This window comes from Colobus angolensis, unplaced genomic scaffold (assembly GCF_000951035.1).
Source record: "Colobus angolensis palliatus isolate OR3802 unplaced genomic scaffold, Cang.pa_1.0 Scaffold16, whole genome shotgun sequence".
NCBI classification, from domain to species: Eukaryota; Metazoa; Chordata; class Mammalia; order Primates; family Cercopithecidae; genus Colobus; species Colobus angolensis.
Genome location: NW_012114710.1, coordinates 9,108,641 through 9,129,622, shown reverse-complemented (window position 1 = coordinate 9,129,622; position 20,982 = coordinate 9,108,641). Strand labels below are relative to the sequence as shown.

Genomic DNA, 20,982 nt, shown 5'->3' with positions numbered 1-20,982 from the left:
TGAATCTTTGTGAGTGCCAACATGACACTCAAAGGAATTGCTCATTGGAGCATTTTGGATTTCATATTTTTGGATTATGGATGCTCAAATGGTAAATATAATGCAAATATTCCAAATACCCCCCAGCCTCTGCCCCCTCTCCCACAAAATCCAAACACTTCTGGTCCCAATAATTTGGAATTTTGGATAAGGAATATTGAACCTGTACTTCTTTAAATACGTTAAAGCTGTCAATACCATTGTCTTTTAACTTTCAATGCTGACGTTGAGAAGTCAGATGCCAATTTTATTTTTCCTCTCTCAAACAAAAGTGCCTTCATTTTTTTTGCCTCTTCTGACTGCATTTAAGATGTTCTCTTTGGATTTAACTAGTTTCACTATGACATGTCTGAGTAATAATCTTTGTATTCAATGGGATTGGGGTTCAAACACTTGTTCAGTGGTGTGATGTTTTTCATCTGTTTTGGAAACTTTCCTGCAATTTTTTCTTTATATATTGCTTTCACTCTTTTTTCTCCACTTTCTCACATTTGAAGTATCCTGATTTCATAGGTGTTAGATGTTTTTTCATTGTGTCCTGTATGCATGTCTCTACTCATTTAGAGCTCCCTCTCTCTGTTCTTGATTTCTTTGTGCTTAAGCCTGAATATTTTCTATTTTCTTGATATTGGAAGATAGATACTAGTCTCTTTCAATTCACACACCTTCTCTTCTATTGTGCCCATTCTTCTATGAAACACATCTATTCAGTTGTTAATTTCAGTTATTGTATCTTTTCAGTTCTAGGGTTTCTATTTGATCCTTTGCAATATATTTCATTTAACAGCTGAAACTGCAGCCTCAAATCTACTTTTTAGTTATATGTGTCACAGTTATTTTAAAGACTGAATGATAACTCCAACACCTGAATCATGTGTGTATGTCTTTATTTTTTTTCTAGGTCTAGTTTCTTTTGGATGCCTGGCAACCTTCCTGAATACTAGGCAGTGTGTATACATACTGGGGAGATGCTAGATAATATTTTCATCTATATTCATCCTATCCTCTGAAAAAGACTTAAAATTGGGCACATCATCTGTGTCCTATCGGAGACTAAGGAGTCTGTTTACATTCTCTTTAAGACCCTGTTCCTAGGCTGTGACTCTCTAGATGTCCCAACTGTGCTCATGCAGTGTTTACCAAAGTCCATTATCCCTAACAGGCCCTACACTCTAATTTTTGTAGCCTCACAACCATGAGACAACTGAAAACTTTATTTTGTGTTTCAGTGGCTTTTTGACTGGCTCTTAGTTTTTCATCCAGTACAGTTTACGAGTTTGGTAAAACCTTGAAATGAACAATAAACAGTATTGGAATTTACATCTCAGTGCTTCCCTACTCTCACGGATCTTGGCCCCTTAATCGTGGCTTCCTTCATGGCCTCAAACTTCAATTCGTTGTCTCCTTATCTCCAGAAGACTCCTAAAAGTTCTTTTGGCTTCTGTGCACGATACCGTCAACCCTGAACCTGAAGTCTCAACCAGAATTGGCAAATGCCCTAAGATCACCTAGTATGTAAGCTCACCTTTCTTTGGTTCCTTTTTCGCCAGGATCGTCACATCTCATGTCCTGGATATCCTGGCAGTTCTCTTATGTATCTGAATATACACACATACACATACACATATATATACATATGCATGTTATTTTTTCTGTCTTTTCTTGATCTCAGTGGGAACATTGGTTTGCTATAAGCTGTCATCATAGCCAAGGCATTTATGTTTTCCAGATTCACTCAATCACTTTTTTGACTTTGCCAGTGAGCAATAAAGGCATTTTAAAATGTTTCTGGTAACTAAAATTCTAAACATATTTTGGGATATAAAAATGTTTTCCTGCTAAATTATCTCTAGGTTATTTTGTCACCAAATAATAAATTCTTCACTTACAGCTGACTGTTCACATGCTGACATTGTCTATGTCTCTTAGAATTATTTTTTCTGTAGAAAAATTACTACACATTCTCATAATAAGCACATCTTCCAATTTTATGCTCAGTCATCTGTTAGTTCCCCTTATAGCTTTGCAAATTTACTTCAGCATCTTTCTTCTTCAGTGAATTTAGGGTCCTTAAAATTTCAGGTGCTTCTCAACATCTCTTCTCAAACAATTTATAATAGGTCATCAGCATATCCCATTATTAAATACCCCTAGTCAGGTGGGTATACTACCCAATCTCTCCTTTAGGTTATTCCACTTAAAGTCACAGTAATTCACACTTGGGCATTACTTAAACCATCATTTAAGACTCAGGTAAAAACCTATGGAAGACAAAAACAGACATGCCATTTATACATATGTAGGGAGCTTTTGTATTCTCTGTCTACATAGTCTACGTATTTATTGACTTTCTTTCCACAAAACATGGGAAAAGCAGGGATAACTGCCAGTTTTTTTACCCTCTTCTTTATTTTCTGATATAAGCAGAAGAATCAAAGTTAATAGCATTCAATTTTTATATAGTGATTAACTACTGAATAAAAACAACGTTAATAAAATAATTGGTCAGGTTTCAATTAGTAATTTGTATACATTTTCCCTACCTCTTCTCTATGCTCTTACCTTCAAAATATTGCTATACATCTTTGTCTTGAATGTTTTAATTTCATAGAAAATAGGACATTTAAATTCCTATTTTCCTAGGTAATTTCCTAGAAAATAACCTTCTTTCCTTTTTTTAAGAAAGCTATGTTATTTATCTAATGCTGTATCACTGATTTCTGAAAATTTACTGCATTTTAACAACAATAATCATTTGCTATATTTATTTAATGTTCTGGACCAGGAATAAAAGGCTTGGCTAAGGAGTTCTACCTTAGGGGTCTCCAGGAAAATTGCAATATGACACGGTCTGGGTCTGCATTCTTCTCTAGATTGAGGAGGGCTCAAGTCTACTTCAGGGTAAGTGGCTCACTCACAGGGTTTGCAAATTGGTGTTGACCACTGGTGGATGTCCATCTCCACTTGGGTCTTGGGTCTCACATAGCCTGGGGTTCTGTGAAACACAGACTGTATCCAAAGTCAAATATCTTGAAGTGAAATAAAAGAGTACGAGAGGGAGAGACAGAAAGCGCTATCTCTAGTTAGAAAGTATATCCTTGTCATTACCTAGTCTCAGAAGTCACATAGTATCACTTCTACCACATTCTATTCATTAGAAGGGAGTCACTAAGTATGACTCATATTCATTGGGAGATGATTTAGAAACTATGTTTCAATGGGACAAGTGTCAACGAATTTGTAGAATATTTTAGAAGCACCACAAGAGCCACATGTGCCTTAAACTCAAATTATAATTTATTCAATTATGGAAACTGGGAAGATGAAATTAATCTGGTTTCTGCTGTTACTATGAATAACATCCTACTGAATGAATTTTTTGTGAGATTTTGAATATAAAACTAAGTTCTTTCTAATATTTTCCTATATTTTTCAAAAGTCTTAATAACCTTACTAAGCATATTTCATAACATTTTGATTAGAAAGAACTGCTGCCTACACGAATTCAGAAAACCAATTATTTCACATCAAAATTTGTAAAAAGAAAACAGATAAAATACTGCCTGCAAAAATCAGACTCTATGCTTAAAGAAATTAATAAATGTATTCTACATATTACAATACAGAAAATTTAAAACTCCAAAAAGACAAAAGGAGGTTTTACGTGAAACATCATTAAAATTAAAATATCATTAGGATCAAATTGGAATACTAGCCTTTCCCAGTTTATCAATAAAATATTTTTGTGGGACAGAAAAAACGTAATGCAACACAGAGAAAATAACCTACTAACTGCTAGCCTGGTACCCAAATAAGTGAATGGTACTTTCCATAGGCAAGTAAAAGGGAGATAGCCTCCTTATAATTTCTTTTGAAAAAAGTTTGGCTCTCTCCTACTTCCTAGAAATAACCAAGTGGAAGAAAATTAAATAATCATTTAATATCCTTTCTATTTAAAGATGTCTTACAAATTAATGAAAATAACTCAGTAGAGTAGTATAATAGGCACAAAGGCAGAAAATAGTGAAAATTCACAAAACACATACAATAGAGTAATACACACAAAAATATGTGCCTTTCAGTATTAACAAAGTATGTAAATCAGTGAAATTAAATTTTTATCTATTAGATTGGTCAAGGTGAAAAATCAGGTATTATTAGAGTTAATACTCAGATGGATAGCTTTGAGTGGTTGAATCTGTGTGCCTGCTGTGCAGCCATCCGATCTGGATACATAACCTGAATCCCCACCTACAACTATTACCTCAGACACATTATCTAATTCTTTGTGTTTCACTTTCCTCATCTGTAAAGTTAAGATAATAACAGAATCTACTTAATAGAGGTTCAGTGATGATTAAATAAAAATTCACCTATGGCAACTAACAGAATTTGATATTCAGTAATACTATTATTATTTGCAATTTAGTTATTATTTTCACTATTACTTTCATAGTTATTGTTATGTTCAGGGTCAAATGAACTGTCCCTCTTATATATTACTGGTAGGAGTATAAACTGGCTCTGCATTTTTGAAAAACCACATAACAACGTATTAAGTTCTTTAAAAATGTTCATGTTCCTTGACCAAATAATTATGTGACTCTATTCTAAAGAAATCGCTAGAGTGGTAAACTAAATTTTATGCACATAAATATGCTTTTTTTTTTTTTTGAGACGGAGTCTCGCTCTGTCGCCAAGGTTGGAGTGCAGTGGCACCATCTCGGCTTGCTGCAACCGCTGCCTCCTGGGTTCAAGCAATTCTCCTGCCTCAGACTCTCGAGTGGCTGGGACTACAGACTACAGGCGAATGGCTATTTTTTTTTTTTTTTTGTATTTTAGTAGAGACGCGGTTTCACCATGTTGCCCAGGCTGGTCTTGAACTCCTGAGCTCAGGCAATCCGCTTGCCTGGGCCTCCCAACGTGCTAGGATTACAGGCGTGAGTCACCGCGCCTGGCCATAAATGTGTTCATTAGAGTATATTTAAGAGCTAAAATTAGAGATAACCTGAATTTTCACCATTAAAATAATCCTATTATATTAAATCACATGCCAGAATATTATGACTCTTTAGATATTACTCATCAGACATATTTTAAAGCTATGTATTAGTCATTAGACATATTTTAAAATTATGAACAATTCATAACAATTGTACATACAGCTGCCCAGATTGACATCTCTGCTTTATCTAGTAATTAATATATATCTACTGAGGAGAGGGATTAAATTTATCAGACCTGCAGTGGTTATCTTTGAGTGAAAGTCTTAAAGATTTTAATAATTTTCTAACTTCCAGTTAAAAAAAATTTACACAAAGATATTGTTTATATGATTAAAAATATTATAAACCATATTACAGTAAAAGATTTACTAGAAATTATGGGTTTAATGATAAATCAAAATGTGCAGTTGGTACTGCAGTTACCAGGAAATAAACGAATGGTTTAATATTTATTTTAATATTTATTATTTACCAGGTATTCAAGTAAGTGGATTGTCATATTTAACTTGTTTAAATGGTGACTCTATCCTTTTCGACTACCACCTTCTTCCCCACCCCACACATTACGAAAAGAGAAACAAAGGCATGGTCAGTTTAAGGGATGTTAAATACAGAAGAATTAATTCTCAATTGTTCTATTGCCAATAGATGTGATATTGGCATTGAGAAAAATTGCAAGTCTTTATCTGAAGACCAACAATCATTTTGTTCTTGGTCTGTATGAAATGGAGATGTATGGATATAGATATGTCAGAGTGGGTATCTGGCTACATCAGTATTTTTGAAGAAGAAAGATTTTGACAGAGTCCATTACGTCATATCTAAGAAGAACAAGGCAGGCACCAGACTGCATCGTGTTGAATTTAAAATATCTAGGTAAATTAACGTCACATATCTGGGTCAATCTGAATAGGAAGGGTGGTGGTACTCAGAGTGGTACCACAGAAATAATGAGGTTGAAGTTATTTAGGAAAATGAAGTAAATAATTTTTGGTATGCTATTTTGACCTTATCATTTGAGATTCACATAAGCTAAAAAGCATATGTATTATGTGAATATAAAGCCTTAAGGTCCTGAATAGAGATGGACAGAAGATTCAACCTGAGCGAAGAGTGTGGTGATACTCATCACCTTCCGCATCTCACCACCCCAACTTACAGTGTTGAAATGAAGAGATTATGTTCAGAAAAGAATGCATTAAGGCTGAAAAATAAATCATGGCAATTTAGGTTAGTTAAGAATAAATTATATAAGTTGATAATAAACATAGATAAAGAGAAGTATTTCCCAATGATTCCTCAAAGATTCTCTTATTTTCTTCAGTATCTTCAGCCTCAAGTGTGAAGAGTCCTACTCGAAGTACTTCTACTACTTGAGTAAAATCATTGTTTTAGATATATTGAGCAAATGCAAAACTTATAATCTATTCTGTTTAAAAGTTTATTCTGTAAAGTACATTGCCTCTAGTTTGATTTCATTTATTCCATAAGAATTCATTATGTTCTTAAGATAGTCATGGAAATGTGCTATATTTCCATGCATGCCACAAACTTACAAAGGAAGGTGTAAAGTTATATAGAGAAAGTGATTAGGAAAAGATTATTAGGTTGATTAGATAAGGGTCTTGAGGGACTGAACAGGAGTTTATGATGGAAGGAAGTGGGCATAAAATGCAGTTATTGTTTTCAAGGCAGAAATTCATACAGAAACAATAACTGAAATTAAGAGGTAGAAAAGACCTACAAATTTAACTAAATAAACTGATTTCAATATTAGTAAATTAAGATGCATTGTTATTTATTGAGGCCAGGAATCAGATTGGAAACTTAAGATAAGTCTAAAAAATTTAAATTATACCCAATTTAATTTCTCTGAATCATCTTCCCAAGAAATAACATACATAACAGAAATGTACATTTCTCCAACGTTTCCATTAGACAAAAACCATTAATCCCTGTCATCTGGCTAAAATTTTGTCAATAAACTGTGTCAGTAAAATCATTACAATAAAAAGCTTTCATAGGTAAAAACTTTCACTTTAAACAGGGGTTATTGGCCTCTGGTTTAATGTATAATCATTAAAAAGTACTTAGTATGCATATAGATGCATATTCTTGTTAGTATTTCCTTCTTTGTCACTGTCCCAAATTAGTAAACATACCAGAGCTAAACGATGCTGTTTTCTTGATCTAATATTCTATCCAACAGACATTTAATAACAAAATTAAATTTTTTAGGTGGCTATAAAAAATCAGTCAGTGTTTGCTTGCAAAAAGAAAGTTCTAACAAAGTGCCAATTTTACTCTAAAGAAATAACCTAAATTACAATATTTAAAAATTTTGTTTAATTTATATATGACATGAAGTATCCTGCATAGGCATATATGTACACGTGTGTGTATGTATCTGGAAAACATATATTATGAAGGGAAAAAAATAAAGTCTGGTTTAAAAAGTTAACATGAAAAAATTGGAGACTTTTATCTAATTTTAGCAAATTTAGATTGAATAATTTATATATAGAGAGACTAATATAATATGGGCCAGTAATAGAGAATGAAGTTCCATTTTATGTATGTAAAAATAAGGTAAGAGAAATTGGAATTAAGTTATTATTTTGAGATTTCTTCTTCAATACTATACAATATGAAACAACTTCTTCGACTCTGAAATTGAATAACTCAGTGTTAAATAGAAAACAAGTTTTTTCTGTTATGAATGAGCAAATTTAAAATTCAATATATCCAAGATACAATTTAAGACATCATAATTTTTAAAAACCTGTAACTGGTAAGTTTAACAAACATGAAATACAATTGTTACAGAGAAGTCAGGAAGGGTTCTTGCTCTAGAGTCAGGTGGAGTTAGCAGAATTTTCACACTGAATAAGTCAATTCCTGAAGTTAAAAAATTGCTTCTTACATATGCTTCTATGTTTTATTTTGTACAATAATCTAATTTAAATAAAACCCGCAATTGCCTGTAGAGTGTCTTCAAAACCATTCTATTTTTAATACTCCGTAAGTCTCTAGAACAGTCATGTGTCAGTTAATGATGGGGATGGGCTCCAAGAAATGTATTAGGTGATTTTGTCACTGTGCCAACATTAAAGTGGACTTACCCAAACCTAGATGGTAAAGCTTACTACACACCTAGGCTATATGGTATGGTCTATTGCTCCTAGGCTACAAACCTGTACAGCTATGTTCCTGTACTGAATACTGTAGGTAACTATAACACAACTATAAATATTTGTGTATCTATATTAACATATCTAAAGATAGAAAAGGTACAGGAAAAAATGGTATTATAATCTTATGGGACATCATCATATATGAGGTCTATCATTGTCCAGAATACAATTATGTGTCACATGACTATATATATTTTGAAATAAATAATAGTAATAGTATGGGAGATAATATTGATAAAAGGCCATAAAACCATTTCAATAGAGAAATAAGCTCAGAACAGGTCATACTCAACCCTTCATATTTTACGCCTTAATAGATCTCATATCCTGCAACATGGATACAATATTTTAAATTATAGGTATACTCATTTTATTCCCTTGTTGAAAAGCATTCAGTAGATTCCAATGGGCCCTAAGAGAAATCCAACCTCATTAGCATGTCACTAACTAACTTCAACAAATTGGATAAAAGCAATCTTCTTAGTCTTCATATTGTTACTACTATTCACTCTTAATTACCTTGTCTTCTAGACCAGTGATTCTCAACTGAGGATGATTTTATCTCCTAGGGGATTGTTAGAAAAGACTGGAGATATTTGGTTATTACAATTCAGAAATGCTACCAGTATCTATGGATAGAGGCCAGGAATACTGCTAAACATCAAGCCTGTAATGTATAGGAAAATCTCTCTTCCTACCCTAACAATGAATTATCTGTTCCAAAACACCAATAGTGCTGAGGTTGAGAAACAAATATTCCTAATCATTTTTAATATGATCTTTCCCATATAGTTCTTTTGCTTTAACATTTCTTTCTTCCCATTTCTCTTTGTCAGAATTATACTTTTCTTTCAATTCTCAATTCAAATGCTCCATTTTGCATGGAAACTTCAATTCAATGTGACTGGTAAAATTCAATTAAGATCAAACAATATTTATTTGGGTTCAATATGCTCAGCAAGACCCTATGATACTATGTAATTATAGTTAGATATATACAGCAAAATACACCTTATTGTAAATTATAAAACATAATAACATGCATCTGAAAATCTGCCATCCCAACTTCAAAACAGAATATTGCCAACTCCTTTACATCTACTCATGTATGTTTGTTGTTTTTCTACTCTTCTACCTCCTTCAAAACTAATCACTATCCTCAAATTTGTGGTATCCTTCGCTGTTTCGAAAAGCACATTTACATGCCTATATCCACATGGAATATGTATTTTGTTTGTTTTGAACCTTAGAAAAAATGTCATTATATTGTATCTAGTCTTTTGCAATTTTCCCTATTCATTCATTATTGTCTTTAAAATTCATCTAGATTGTTGCTTGTAGCCATTGTACTATATTTCCTTGTCTCTTAATACTCCACATTGTAAATAAATAAGAATTTTATATATTCATTCTACTAACATTTAAATGGTCCTTCTTTTTTGGCTATTAAAAGCAATGATGCCATGAAAACATTCTTGTATATATGTACTAATGCACAAGGGCAAGGCTTTCTTTAGAATGCCAATAAACCAAAAAAAAAAAAAAAAAAATTCGGTAAATATTTGCATAAATGTTCACTTTTCCTAGTTTTTTGCCAAACTTTTCTGCAACTGTTTGAACAATTTATACTCTAAACTTTTCCCCAACTGTTTGAACAATTTATATCCCAAACTTTTCTCCAACTGTCTGAACAATTTATACTCCTACATAGCAGGTATAAATGTTCTTGCTGATTCACATCTTCACTGTTGCTTGCTATAACATTTTGTATATAAATTATTATAAACTATAGATAGAATTTTATTTCTATTTATTCCAACAACTTTACTTTGTAAATGGCAAGTTTAGTTCAATTATATTCATTGTGGTTACTGATATGTTTGAAATTTTAAAATTATCATATTATCTGATCACTTTGTTTGCTTTTTTATGCTATAATTTTTATTTGCTTGTTTTCTAAACCTATAGTTTTTTCTGTTGCAATTTTAAATTTATTTTGGTTTCCTTCTATTGTTACCTCTTCTACTATTGGTTATCCTTGAACATTTACTATGCCCACTTAATACAGTAAAAAATTAATTCCTTAATGCTAAAACAATATAAGGATCTGAGAACATTTTAATTCTCATGTCTTATGGTTTACATGCTGTTATTATGCAAACAACTTTTATTTCTTTTTAGTTACACAGATTATACATTTTTATTAACATACGCATGCAATGTTTATTACTTTCTTTCATCAAAATTATTGCATCTAAGCTTTTTTCTAGGAATATTTTCTTTCTTCCTGTACTTCATGTCTCAGAAAGTTTTGAAGAACTGTTAAGTGAATGGTCAACTGCCTCACCTTTTATACTTTTTTTTTCATCCTAACCTTTGAAAGAGTTTTGCTGGGCAATTCTAGGTCTAGTTATTTCCTTTTGGCATTTGAATGTATTCCACTGTCTTCTTGACTTTCCAGTGACTATGAGAGTTTCCTGTGAAATTGCACATAATGAGTCTTTTCTATCTGTTGGTTTGGAAAAAATCCTCTCTTTGGTATACAGCAGTTACTATAAAATAAGTGTCTGTGTGTATGTGTGTGTGCACGTGCATGCCTTTAGTTTATGCTGCTTTGAATATATTGAGCTTCCTCTATCTGTGGATTCATATTTATACTTCTAGATAATTATCAACAAGCATACTTTGCACGTTGTATATCATTCCACCATTTTCTCAGTTTTCTCCTTCTGGGACTCCAATTGTATTATATTACATCATTTTGTCCTATTTCCCATGTATCTTACCTTTTAATATTTCCTATCCTTTTTACTCTCTGTACTGCAATTTACAGATTTACTATCTGCAAATCTATCTTTTTGTTCACAAAATATTTCTTCAACCAATCCTAGCCTGCTATTCAATCTAATTTTTATGATTACATTTTATTCTTACTATTACATTTCTACAGTTCTATTCCTCAGCTCTTCTTGGTTCCTTTACATAGTCACTTGATGTCTGCTCAATTCTGTGATTCCATTTTTTCCTTTTTAAAGATATCCTGAAGTTTTAAAAGATATCCTATTTTAAGATTATGCAACTTAATTTCATCGTCTCAGTATCTGAAATCCTGGAGATTAATCTATTGTTTAGAGCTGATTCTCATTCATGATAATCTGTTTCCTTCTGTGTTAGTGATCTTTGCTCCTAAACCTTTATTTGTATGATAGTCACCTGTGAAAATAGCTGGGTGCCTAAATCCAGTAGGTTTCCTCTAGAGGGTATATATTTGCTTATGCAGGGAGCTGTGTATATATGTGTATCATTTTGTTCATATCCAAGTGCAGTATTTTAACGTGGGAGTTTCAGATTCAATTTTCTCACCTTGCCCCTGAAGTAAGGTTTGGTCTCTGCTTTTTACACATACTCAACACTCAAAACTCTTAGTTTGAGCTCACTGTTTTACTGATCATTTGGAGATATCCTTCCCGAATGTGATGTCAAAATATTCAATACAAATTGTACCTTATTGCTTATCTACTTCTTTAGTAGTAAGAAAAATCTCTGGAATATTTTGTCTTCCAGAAGTAACCATTCCAAGAGTTTTCTTTTAAAATATCTACAAGTTACTTGTTAAAATCAGTGTATTATATATCTATTCTAGGTTGTAAAATTCTGCTTCTCTTATAGCAGTATAGATCATTAATATTTTCATTTAAATTTTACATAATGCTAAGTCTTCCCCTAGGTTTCTATCAAATATCTCATAATAGCATGATCAAAAAAGTGTTTGTTGAAGGATGAATATGTGAAAATACATTATCAGACTTCTATGTTAACATTACATTTTATATAAATACTGAATGTTCGGTCCAAATTTTGTTTATATCTTTATATTATGTTACTACTAAATCACAGGAAGTGTAATTCAGGACACATGATTTCTAAAACAAATATTTATAAGGGAATACTTTAAAACTACAAATATAATTTAATAATGAAAATAATATGCATGTAATTAGAATATATACAAAATATTATGTCTTCTATTTTCTTCTATTGTCTTTTAGAAATTTGCATAGCAGGGGTAAAAACAATGGTTAGTTTTACTTTTTAGTCCTTTGGGAATAATTCTTTTTTCTGCATAGTGACTGAAACAATCTTTTCCTTTACTTACAGGATATATGTATTTATGGATCTGATTTTATCAATTTTGCAGTGAATAAAATGACTTCTGAATTGCACACTACTGTCTCATTTTAGAATTGAACATTTTTGCTATTATCTGTTTGCTTATTTATTTTGCTTTAATTTTCCTACTCTTCCTCCATCCTTTGAGAGAATCTTGCATTCTTAAGCTGAATTTATTTACTAGATCTTCAATATCTATACTTTATCCTTGGCTTTCACATCACTTTATCTATTCATACTTTCCTAAATGGCTTACCAAGATTTTCTTCCACATGACAGAGTCAGTTTTTATAGTAATAGCAGGTTTTCTTTTCCTGATCCATAGCAAGCTTTTAATGGATGTTTTGAGTTGTTTCTAATATTGTTTTTCTGGTTTTCTTTATAAAATACTTTCAGTGACAGCCTTTTTTTCCTGAGTCTTCAAGTAGATGTTCCTTTTTCCTTGATTCTTCAGTATCCTTTTAATGGTATCGTTCTGTTATTACGACTACCTAACCTTAGGCAAGTTAACAAATTTTCTGCCTCAGTTCCCTTGCAAAATGGAAGTAATTACACTATATATTTTACAAATTTGTTTTGAGGAATAAATGAGCTAAATACACAAAACTAATTTAGAATTGTGTTTTGAATGTATTAAATGTGCACTTAAATTAGCACTTTATTTTTTTTAAATTGTTTTCTTCTTTATGCATCTTTGATTAAGGTTGATGATAACCCATAGAGAGGCTTTTTATAATATCTCCTACTTTCACTACTTTTTTTTTTACATGCTAGTCAAATAATCTTTTCAATTAAAACCTGGAAAGCAGGCTGATATTCCATGGTCTTAGGTCAATTCCCATTGCTCAGGACATATGCATCTGGTATGTACAGTTTATTGAACAGAGGTAGAATCTTCCTTATGCCTGCATTCTTCTTTTTCTGATGCATTAAATCAATGGCAAAGCTACAATCTCCACTGTGGATTATAATAAGGTCTATTTCTGCTGGTTCCATGATATGTAGTCAATAGATTTAGGGAAGAGGGTGGGGGTTCTGGCAACTCTTGATTTCAACTAAAGAAGAGAGTTATAAATTAAATGTTGTTGTTAGTAGCTAGTGTTGCCTTGTTTACGTTGAAAGAAATTTACTAAAATTGCAGCATATTAGGTTTTATAGTGGTATGGTTGTAATTCTGCAAAAAAGATACAAAACTAAAGTAGAAATCTGTTATTAGTCTTAGATAATTTAATCATTAATGCCATTAAATCATTAATTCAGACCAACTGGATTTTTTCAGAAACTTAAAGATATTGTCTATATTGAAAAAAGGGGATGAAAACTGAAACTTCGATTTCATTTTGTCTTGTTGTCTAGATTAAAGGACAAAAAAAACTTAAAGATGAATTAGAAGGAACATTTCTACATAGACTGTGTAAGAGAAGAGAAATAACAATAGCTAAATAATGGATAATAGGGCAAAATATGTATGAATTATGATTAAACAATTTACCAAGAGATTCAAAGTATATATAAAATCCAAGTAGTATTGATTTACTTCTCAACATATTGTTGCGGCAGACACGGACTAGCTGTTCATTAAACCTGTCACCTTTCTCCTGCCGTCCTTGTGATTAGGTGTGGCCATAGTATTGCACTTTAGTGCAACCAGGGGAGAAATGAAACAGTTTAGTAGAATAGTTGGCCCTCCATATCCATGGCTTTTGCATCTATGAAGTCAATCAACCATGGATTGAAATATTTGAACAAAAAATGTACACGATTGCATCTGTACTGAATATGTACAGACTCTTTAACTCTTGTCCTTATTCTCTAAAAATTACAGTATAATGACTATTTACATAGCATTTACCTTGTTCTAGGTAGTATAAGTAGGCTAAAGATGACTTAAAATATACAGGATATTGTGCACAGGTTATATGCAAATACTAAACCACCTTATATAAGGCACTTGAGCATCTGTGCATCTCGGTGTCTGCAGGGAGTCCTCCAAGTCCCCACAGATACCAGGAGATGGCATATAAATCCCTCACATGAGCAAATTTATCAACTGCTGCCTGGACGTTGACACCTGAGGCAACTTCCAAAGTCATGTGTTGATGCTAAGCCTTTGTTATTCTTGGTGTCTCTGACAGAGTGTTTGGACAGAGCTCCTCTATTGCACCACAAGGGCAAGAAATAAAATCAGTTGTGTTAAGCCATAGGAATTTCTGGTTTAATCTGCTTCCCTTTATTAAGAACTCTATATTACATGCATTTTAATGTTCGTGATCCTTTTATATGTTTGTGTAATACTAACAAGTGACATATTTTTGTGAATGTGACTATATCAAATTTTCTGCTGTTTTCCAACTGCACACAAAGATCTAAATTAATAACCAAGTAGAGACTTCATAGTAACCATGTAAGGCTATGTAATTGAAAGGTTTTTAAAAAGTCAGTACTATGAAACTTTGGGTTACCAGTCTTGTAAAATGAAAGCTCATTCCAGTAAAAAAGGAAAGAAGTCATGTTTTTAAAAACAAACATATAAATCCTCTGTAACAGATGTGAAAGCCAAATTATTGAGGGAGTTCATTCTCCAGTTTTAAAACATGATAAGAAAAATGTGGTAGAGTTAATATTTTTAGAATTTAAAATCTTAATAAGTTAAGTTAAGGATGAGTTAAGGTCCTTGACTGTCCATATCAAGTCCTTTCCTTTTCAAAAACTCAAGGACAGATTAATTTAGACAATATTCTCACAGTTGGTTGTACTGACTGATAGGCATCTTCGTAAATATCCAGTTGGTATCTGATCTTCAATACTGGAGAAGGGGCCTGGTGGAAGGTGACTGGATCATGGGGCAGATTTGCACCTTACTGTTCTTGTGATACTGAGCGAGTTCTAAGGAGATGTGGTTGTTGAAAAGTGTGTAGCACTTTCCCTTCACTCTCTCTCTCTCTCCCCTCCCACCATGTGTAGATATGCTTGCTTTCTCTTAGCACTTCCACCATGATTTAAAGTTCATTTGAGGCCTCCCCAGCCAAGTCTCCCATACAGCATGTAGAACTGTGAGTCAATTAAACCTCTTTTCTTCACACATTCCCCTTTCTCAGGTAGTTCTTCATAGCAGTCTGAGAATGGACTAATGCAGTATTAATTCTTTCTTTCCTCAAATATCAAAGTTCAAATTTTGTAGGCCTCTGAGAAACATTATATAGCAGTGCAGTTGCAAAATGAGCAGGAAAGGTTGGGAAGGCAAACCTGAGGTAAACCTGTGCAGAGATAAACCTGCGGAAGGCTTAGGGTTACTTCTACACAGGTGTTTTCTGTAGTATGGCACCAAATGGACATCTCAGTTACAGAAAGCTAACTCTCCAAGGTCAGCCTGAGTCCTGTCCTTTGACTCAAATATCACACCATGAACATATTTAACTTAAACTAGGTGTATTCAGGAATGAGTGGGTTTGGATGTAGATGTCAATCACTTCACAGTGAATGATGAATTGAATTTAATGGTTTTGATGTCTCAGATGACATTTTTATCATAATTTTTCTCTTTTTGTTTGACAGCCTGCTACAACAGCATTGATAACCTTCCTGGTTATCTCCTTATGTTAGGCAGTGAACTTCCCGACAGCAAGCAGAGTTACTGCAATGTATTCTTTTTAATAAAATTGCAACTATGTGTTAAAATAGGATATGCCTCTAGATATTTTTCTGTCATAAATTTTATATATTATTTTAATAGATAACCTGCTTTGCTTGGAGAGTATCCATTTAAAATTATATTACTGCTGTAGATGCCTGTCTAATTAGGAAGAATCCTTGTGATATGTTTGTTTTACATTGATAGCACCATTTTAACTTTAACCATAGACAAGGAAACAATGTCCTATTGTTGCTCAAAATGAATCTTCACATTTTGCTGGAGTTAAATTTTCCAACTCACATTCAGGCAATGCATATTTTTTAAAACTACTATCATGATAAATATTTTCTATTTTGAATTAATTTGCATGTTTTAAAATAGTTAACGATGTTAACTGTGTTGCTGATTCATTCCACGAAAATAAAAAATCTTAAAAAAGGCATTATTTGTATTAGGGTTGTGTATATAAGTGTGTGTGAATGTGTTTATTTTAATAAAACTATTTTGTAATTCGCTTAATGGTCTTTAGCTTCAATTTTCAAAAGGTATGACTATTAGCAAATTGATAGGAAAGTAGAGAACAATGAATTAAGGGTTACTGGCAGCCTAAGACACTGTTTATCTCTTTTAAGGTAGACAGAATTCAAATTGCCTTCATTAGCTGAGCAATATGCTCTGGAAAATGTGCTGGGTACTTATCAAGAGCCTCTTTCATTTGCATTTTTGCTAAATAAACAAGCTGCTTTGTTTCCTAGCTGCTCAAGAGCTGTGAATAGAAGAGAAAGAAAATAATCCAGGTAAGTAAGCCAGGGGGCATTCCAGGACTAGAATAAAGAAAACAAAAAGTTTATCAATGAAGATGTCAGAATTGTGCCTTGCATATTTGTGATATAAAAAGATAGTCTCACACATAGTTAGAATCGCGAATGTAAAAATGAATCAATTCTCCTCACAGCCACCAGTACCACAAGCAAAGACAGAGGCTGTTCTTTTGATAAATGATCAATACTTCCGCCAGACACTACTCTAGCTGCCCTGCTGTTGCTGGTTAAAAGTTTGAATTTCAATTAAGCAGTAAATCTTTATGGCATCACATCTCCAACAGTCAATTAATGTCTCCCTAATCTCTTGAAATTCTGAAACACTATTATTTTGCAGAATCCTTTCCTTCAGGCTGATTCACCAGCACAGTGTTCTTGTTAGACAGGTAAAGACAAAGTTTTCTCCAAATAAAAACTCAAACATTAAACAATTGTTTTGTTTACATTTTTTGGTCATTTGTCTATGTGTAAAGAATGTTATACGTCCAGAGTTGTTAAGACACGTATTTAACATACTATGGAAGTTGACTGATGAATATACTTAGCCAAAAGTGCATTGACTTGATTGTCCCCTTTAGGCCACGTTATATTTCAGAATTTTTTCCCACATATATATTCCTTGGAAAAATTCTTAAATAATACAAAACTATTAAGCATTCTAAGCACTGACCACACTCAAATCCGTGTAAACATTATTATTTCTTCTCATAAAATCTCCCTGTAGATTTTTTTCCCAAAACATTTTCTTTATTTTCAGAGTGTTGGTTGATGCCTAAAAACCAGGTAATACTGTAATTACAGCTACTCAGGAAGCTAAGGCAGGAGGATTGCTTCAGCCCAAGAGTTCAAGTCCAGCCTGGGCAAGATAGTGAGAACCTGTCTCTGAAAAAAAAAAAAAGAAAGAAAGAAAAGAAAAGAAAAAAAACCCAGCTAATAAAGCGTATAGCTAAAGAATTCATGCAACCTTCCTCATGGAGGACTTCAATATTTTAAGACAAAATATAGGGAACTTGATAGACATTTCTTTCATATAGGATTTTAATAATTTTAAATTTAAGAGGTCACAAAGCCAAACTGACACATCTTCAAAACTATAGATTTACAATTGTTTTAATGATTAGATCCATTATTGCAATAAAATACAATTTTATCTTTTCAGAATATTAAAAGAAAATCTTTCCCCTGGAAGTAAATGCAGCCTGTGTCAGTAAAATTCTACCATTATAAGTGCTATTCTTGTCAATCATTTAGAATGCAAGCATTTCTTATATTATTAAAATTTTTTAAAAATTGACTTGAAGAAGTCTGAATTATTTCACTAGAATCCCTGTGTGATTTTGGAAAAAAAAACAAAAACAAAAACATGTTTTATTTTAAATGATTTATGTGTCAAACTGGTATGCCCCAACTACCATGTTCCAGATATTTTATTATTAGATGCTCAGGTACAGAGTAGGTTAAACATGCCTGCATAAAAAGCACTTCTACTTATAATGCTTACAGACCTGCAACATAAACTGCATGGTAAAAACAAGTCTACACATTTTTGAATAATTAGCCAGCATGTAAACATAAGTCTGTTTGCCTGTAAAGTTTTTGGCTTTTCATTCTATTATAGTAAAATCTCCACTAGTCTTCAAACCTGTTCTTAAAAATGTAACAATAATTTAATATTACATCACATACAACTACGAATAACCATTTGAAAAAAATCATCTTACTACTATATACTTTATTTTGGAAAACATCAACAGTTATTTATTATATTTTTTCTTTGAAATTGATGTTATTTGAAATTTAACTCAACCTAATTTTTCCTATCTAAAACATGACAGAACCCTGGGTATCCTAAAACTTTAAGGCTATTAATTACACTAATCCAGGTAACTGAACCCTCTTATGAACAAACAAAGCTTAATGTCATGACTAGGGTTAACTTATCAAGGTGAAATTAAGAGTTTTATTACGTGATTCGTTGTCATTAAATAAATGTACACTTATAGTTGAATAACATTTTACCATCAGAAGAAAAATAAGTCTTCACAATAAAAACTGGCGATATGGCTATATAGAAATCTTATTATTCTATGATCCTATAACTGCAAATTTTTTAAAACACAGAATTGAAATATGCATTGTTGACTAGGAAGAAACACATGCCTTTTATATTAAGTAACTACTCTCATATTAAGTAGCTAAAAGTTATTGAAGTTTTTGAGTTTTACATTATTTTTGCATATCAGAATAATTGTCTTAGAAAACTGATAGATATGTTGGCAAACAGTTGCAAAAAACGACCTTTGGTAAAAATTAAGATGTAATAAAAATATAATAAATTATATAGTCCCATCAGATTGGGAGACCAATGAAATAGATGAGAGACAAAAGAGAAGGAGCAAAAAATTGCATGTATATATATATATATATATATTTTTTTTTTTCTTAATGTTATTTTTTTAAAAAAACATAGGGAGTTTGTTTAAAAAACAGACCCAGGCTGGTATCGAACTCCTGGGCTCAAGGGATCCTCTCATCTTGGCCTTTCAAAGTGTTGGGATTACAGGTGTGAGCCACTGCACCTGGCCTGCAAAAATTATAGACTAGAAAGGTAATAATAGAATAGAAACTAGGCTGGGTATGGTGGCTCATGGATGTAATCCCAGCACCTTGGAAGGCCGAGGTGGGTGGCTCACCTGAGGTCAGGAGTTAGAGACCAGCCTGACCAACATGGTGAAGCCCCGCCTCTACTAAAAATACAAAAATTAGCTGAGTGTGGTGCCAGGCAACTGTAATCCTAGCTACTCGGGAGGCTGAGGCAGGAGAATCACTTGAACCCAGGAGGTGTAGGTTGCAGTGAGCTGACATTGCACCACTGTACTCCAGCATGGGCGACAACAGCAAAACTTCACCTCAAAAGGAAAAAAAAAAAAAAAAAAAGAAAAGAAAATAATGTAGAAAAGATACCGTAGAAGCCAGACTACAGATGCTAATCAGGATTAAATTACAAGTAGAAACACTGCGATAAGGTGTAAAAAACAGCAGAATTTTCTTAATAGGTATTCCATGTTAATGACTTAATGCTGACTATAAAATCTTTTAAGGAATCACATTGTGAAGAAGATAAAACTTACTTTAGAGTATTTATAGATACAGTGTAAGGTTCTAATCTTTAATCAAAAGAACACATATATAACTATATTATCTAATGACCCACACAAATTCTTTTTTTTTTTTTTTTTTTTTTTGAGACGGAGTCTCGCTCTGTCGCCCAGGCTGGAGTGCAGTGGCCGGATCTCAGCTCACTGCAAGCTTCGCCTCCCAGGCTTACGCCATTCTCCTGCCTCAGCCTCCCGAGTAGCTGGAACTACAGGCGCCCGCATCTCCTGACCTTGGACCCACACAAATTCTTATCCTAATATGCTATGAAATATGCTTACCTATTGCTTTGTAATTTTAAAAGTAAATTTAGGATCTATACCTTAAGTTTGTAAATTGTTAAATCTCTTGGGTATTCTGAAATAATAATAGAAGTATTTACACTGTAAAACAAACATGTACTCACCATCATGATTAGGATTTCCTAGTGTCCATGGCTCATCTGAGTCAAAATGAGTATCTCCTCCAATTCCTGGTCCAGGGAAGTAGGCATGTGCTAAAAATCCTCCCTCTCCATCAAAGGGAGAACTGTCCCCATGGAAACCAGATGCAAAAATAATGGTTATATCCACATCACGTTTGCCATTTTCTAATTCACTGTAGGGAACTTCTTCAAATGTCAGAGGAGTTACATTCTGCCACACATCAAAGGCACGGCGAATAGCTTTACGAGTCTCAGGGTCTCCTACTTTTGGAGTTACGTTCTTTATACTGAAAGTTAGAAAATATAATAATCAGTATTGTTATGTGTAAGTTAACTTATTACAGGTTTTGATCTATTCAGTTAAGTAAAATATTAGACAAAATAGTCATATTAAATAGAAATAACACATACTCATTCCTCTTGTCTCTATTGTTAGATTTCATTACTTTGCAATCATTTAATTTTCTTCAGGACAGTATTCATGTATCAAAGTTTTAAATGAGAAGATCTCTGTAGAATGGTTAACAGTAGGGTAACT

The 20,982-nt window shown here is 32.7% G+C and overlaps 1 protein-coding gene across 1 annotated transcript in view; it reads right to left on the bottom strand.

The window, feature by feature from the left end:
- Nucleotides 1-20,982, bottom strand: part of MMP16 (matrix metallopeptidase 16 (membrane-inserted)) — a 293,161-nt gene that overhangs the window by 100,272 nt on the left and 171,907 nt on the right. Inside the window, exon 4 of the mRNA XM_011937076.1 lies at nucleotides 20,427-20,731. Within this exon, the coding sequence (XP_011792466.1) occupies nucleotides 20,427-20,731 (305 nt within the window). The remainder of the gene's footprint in view (nucleotides 1-20,426; nucleotides 20,732-20,982) is intronic.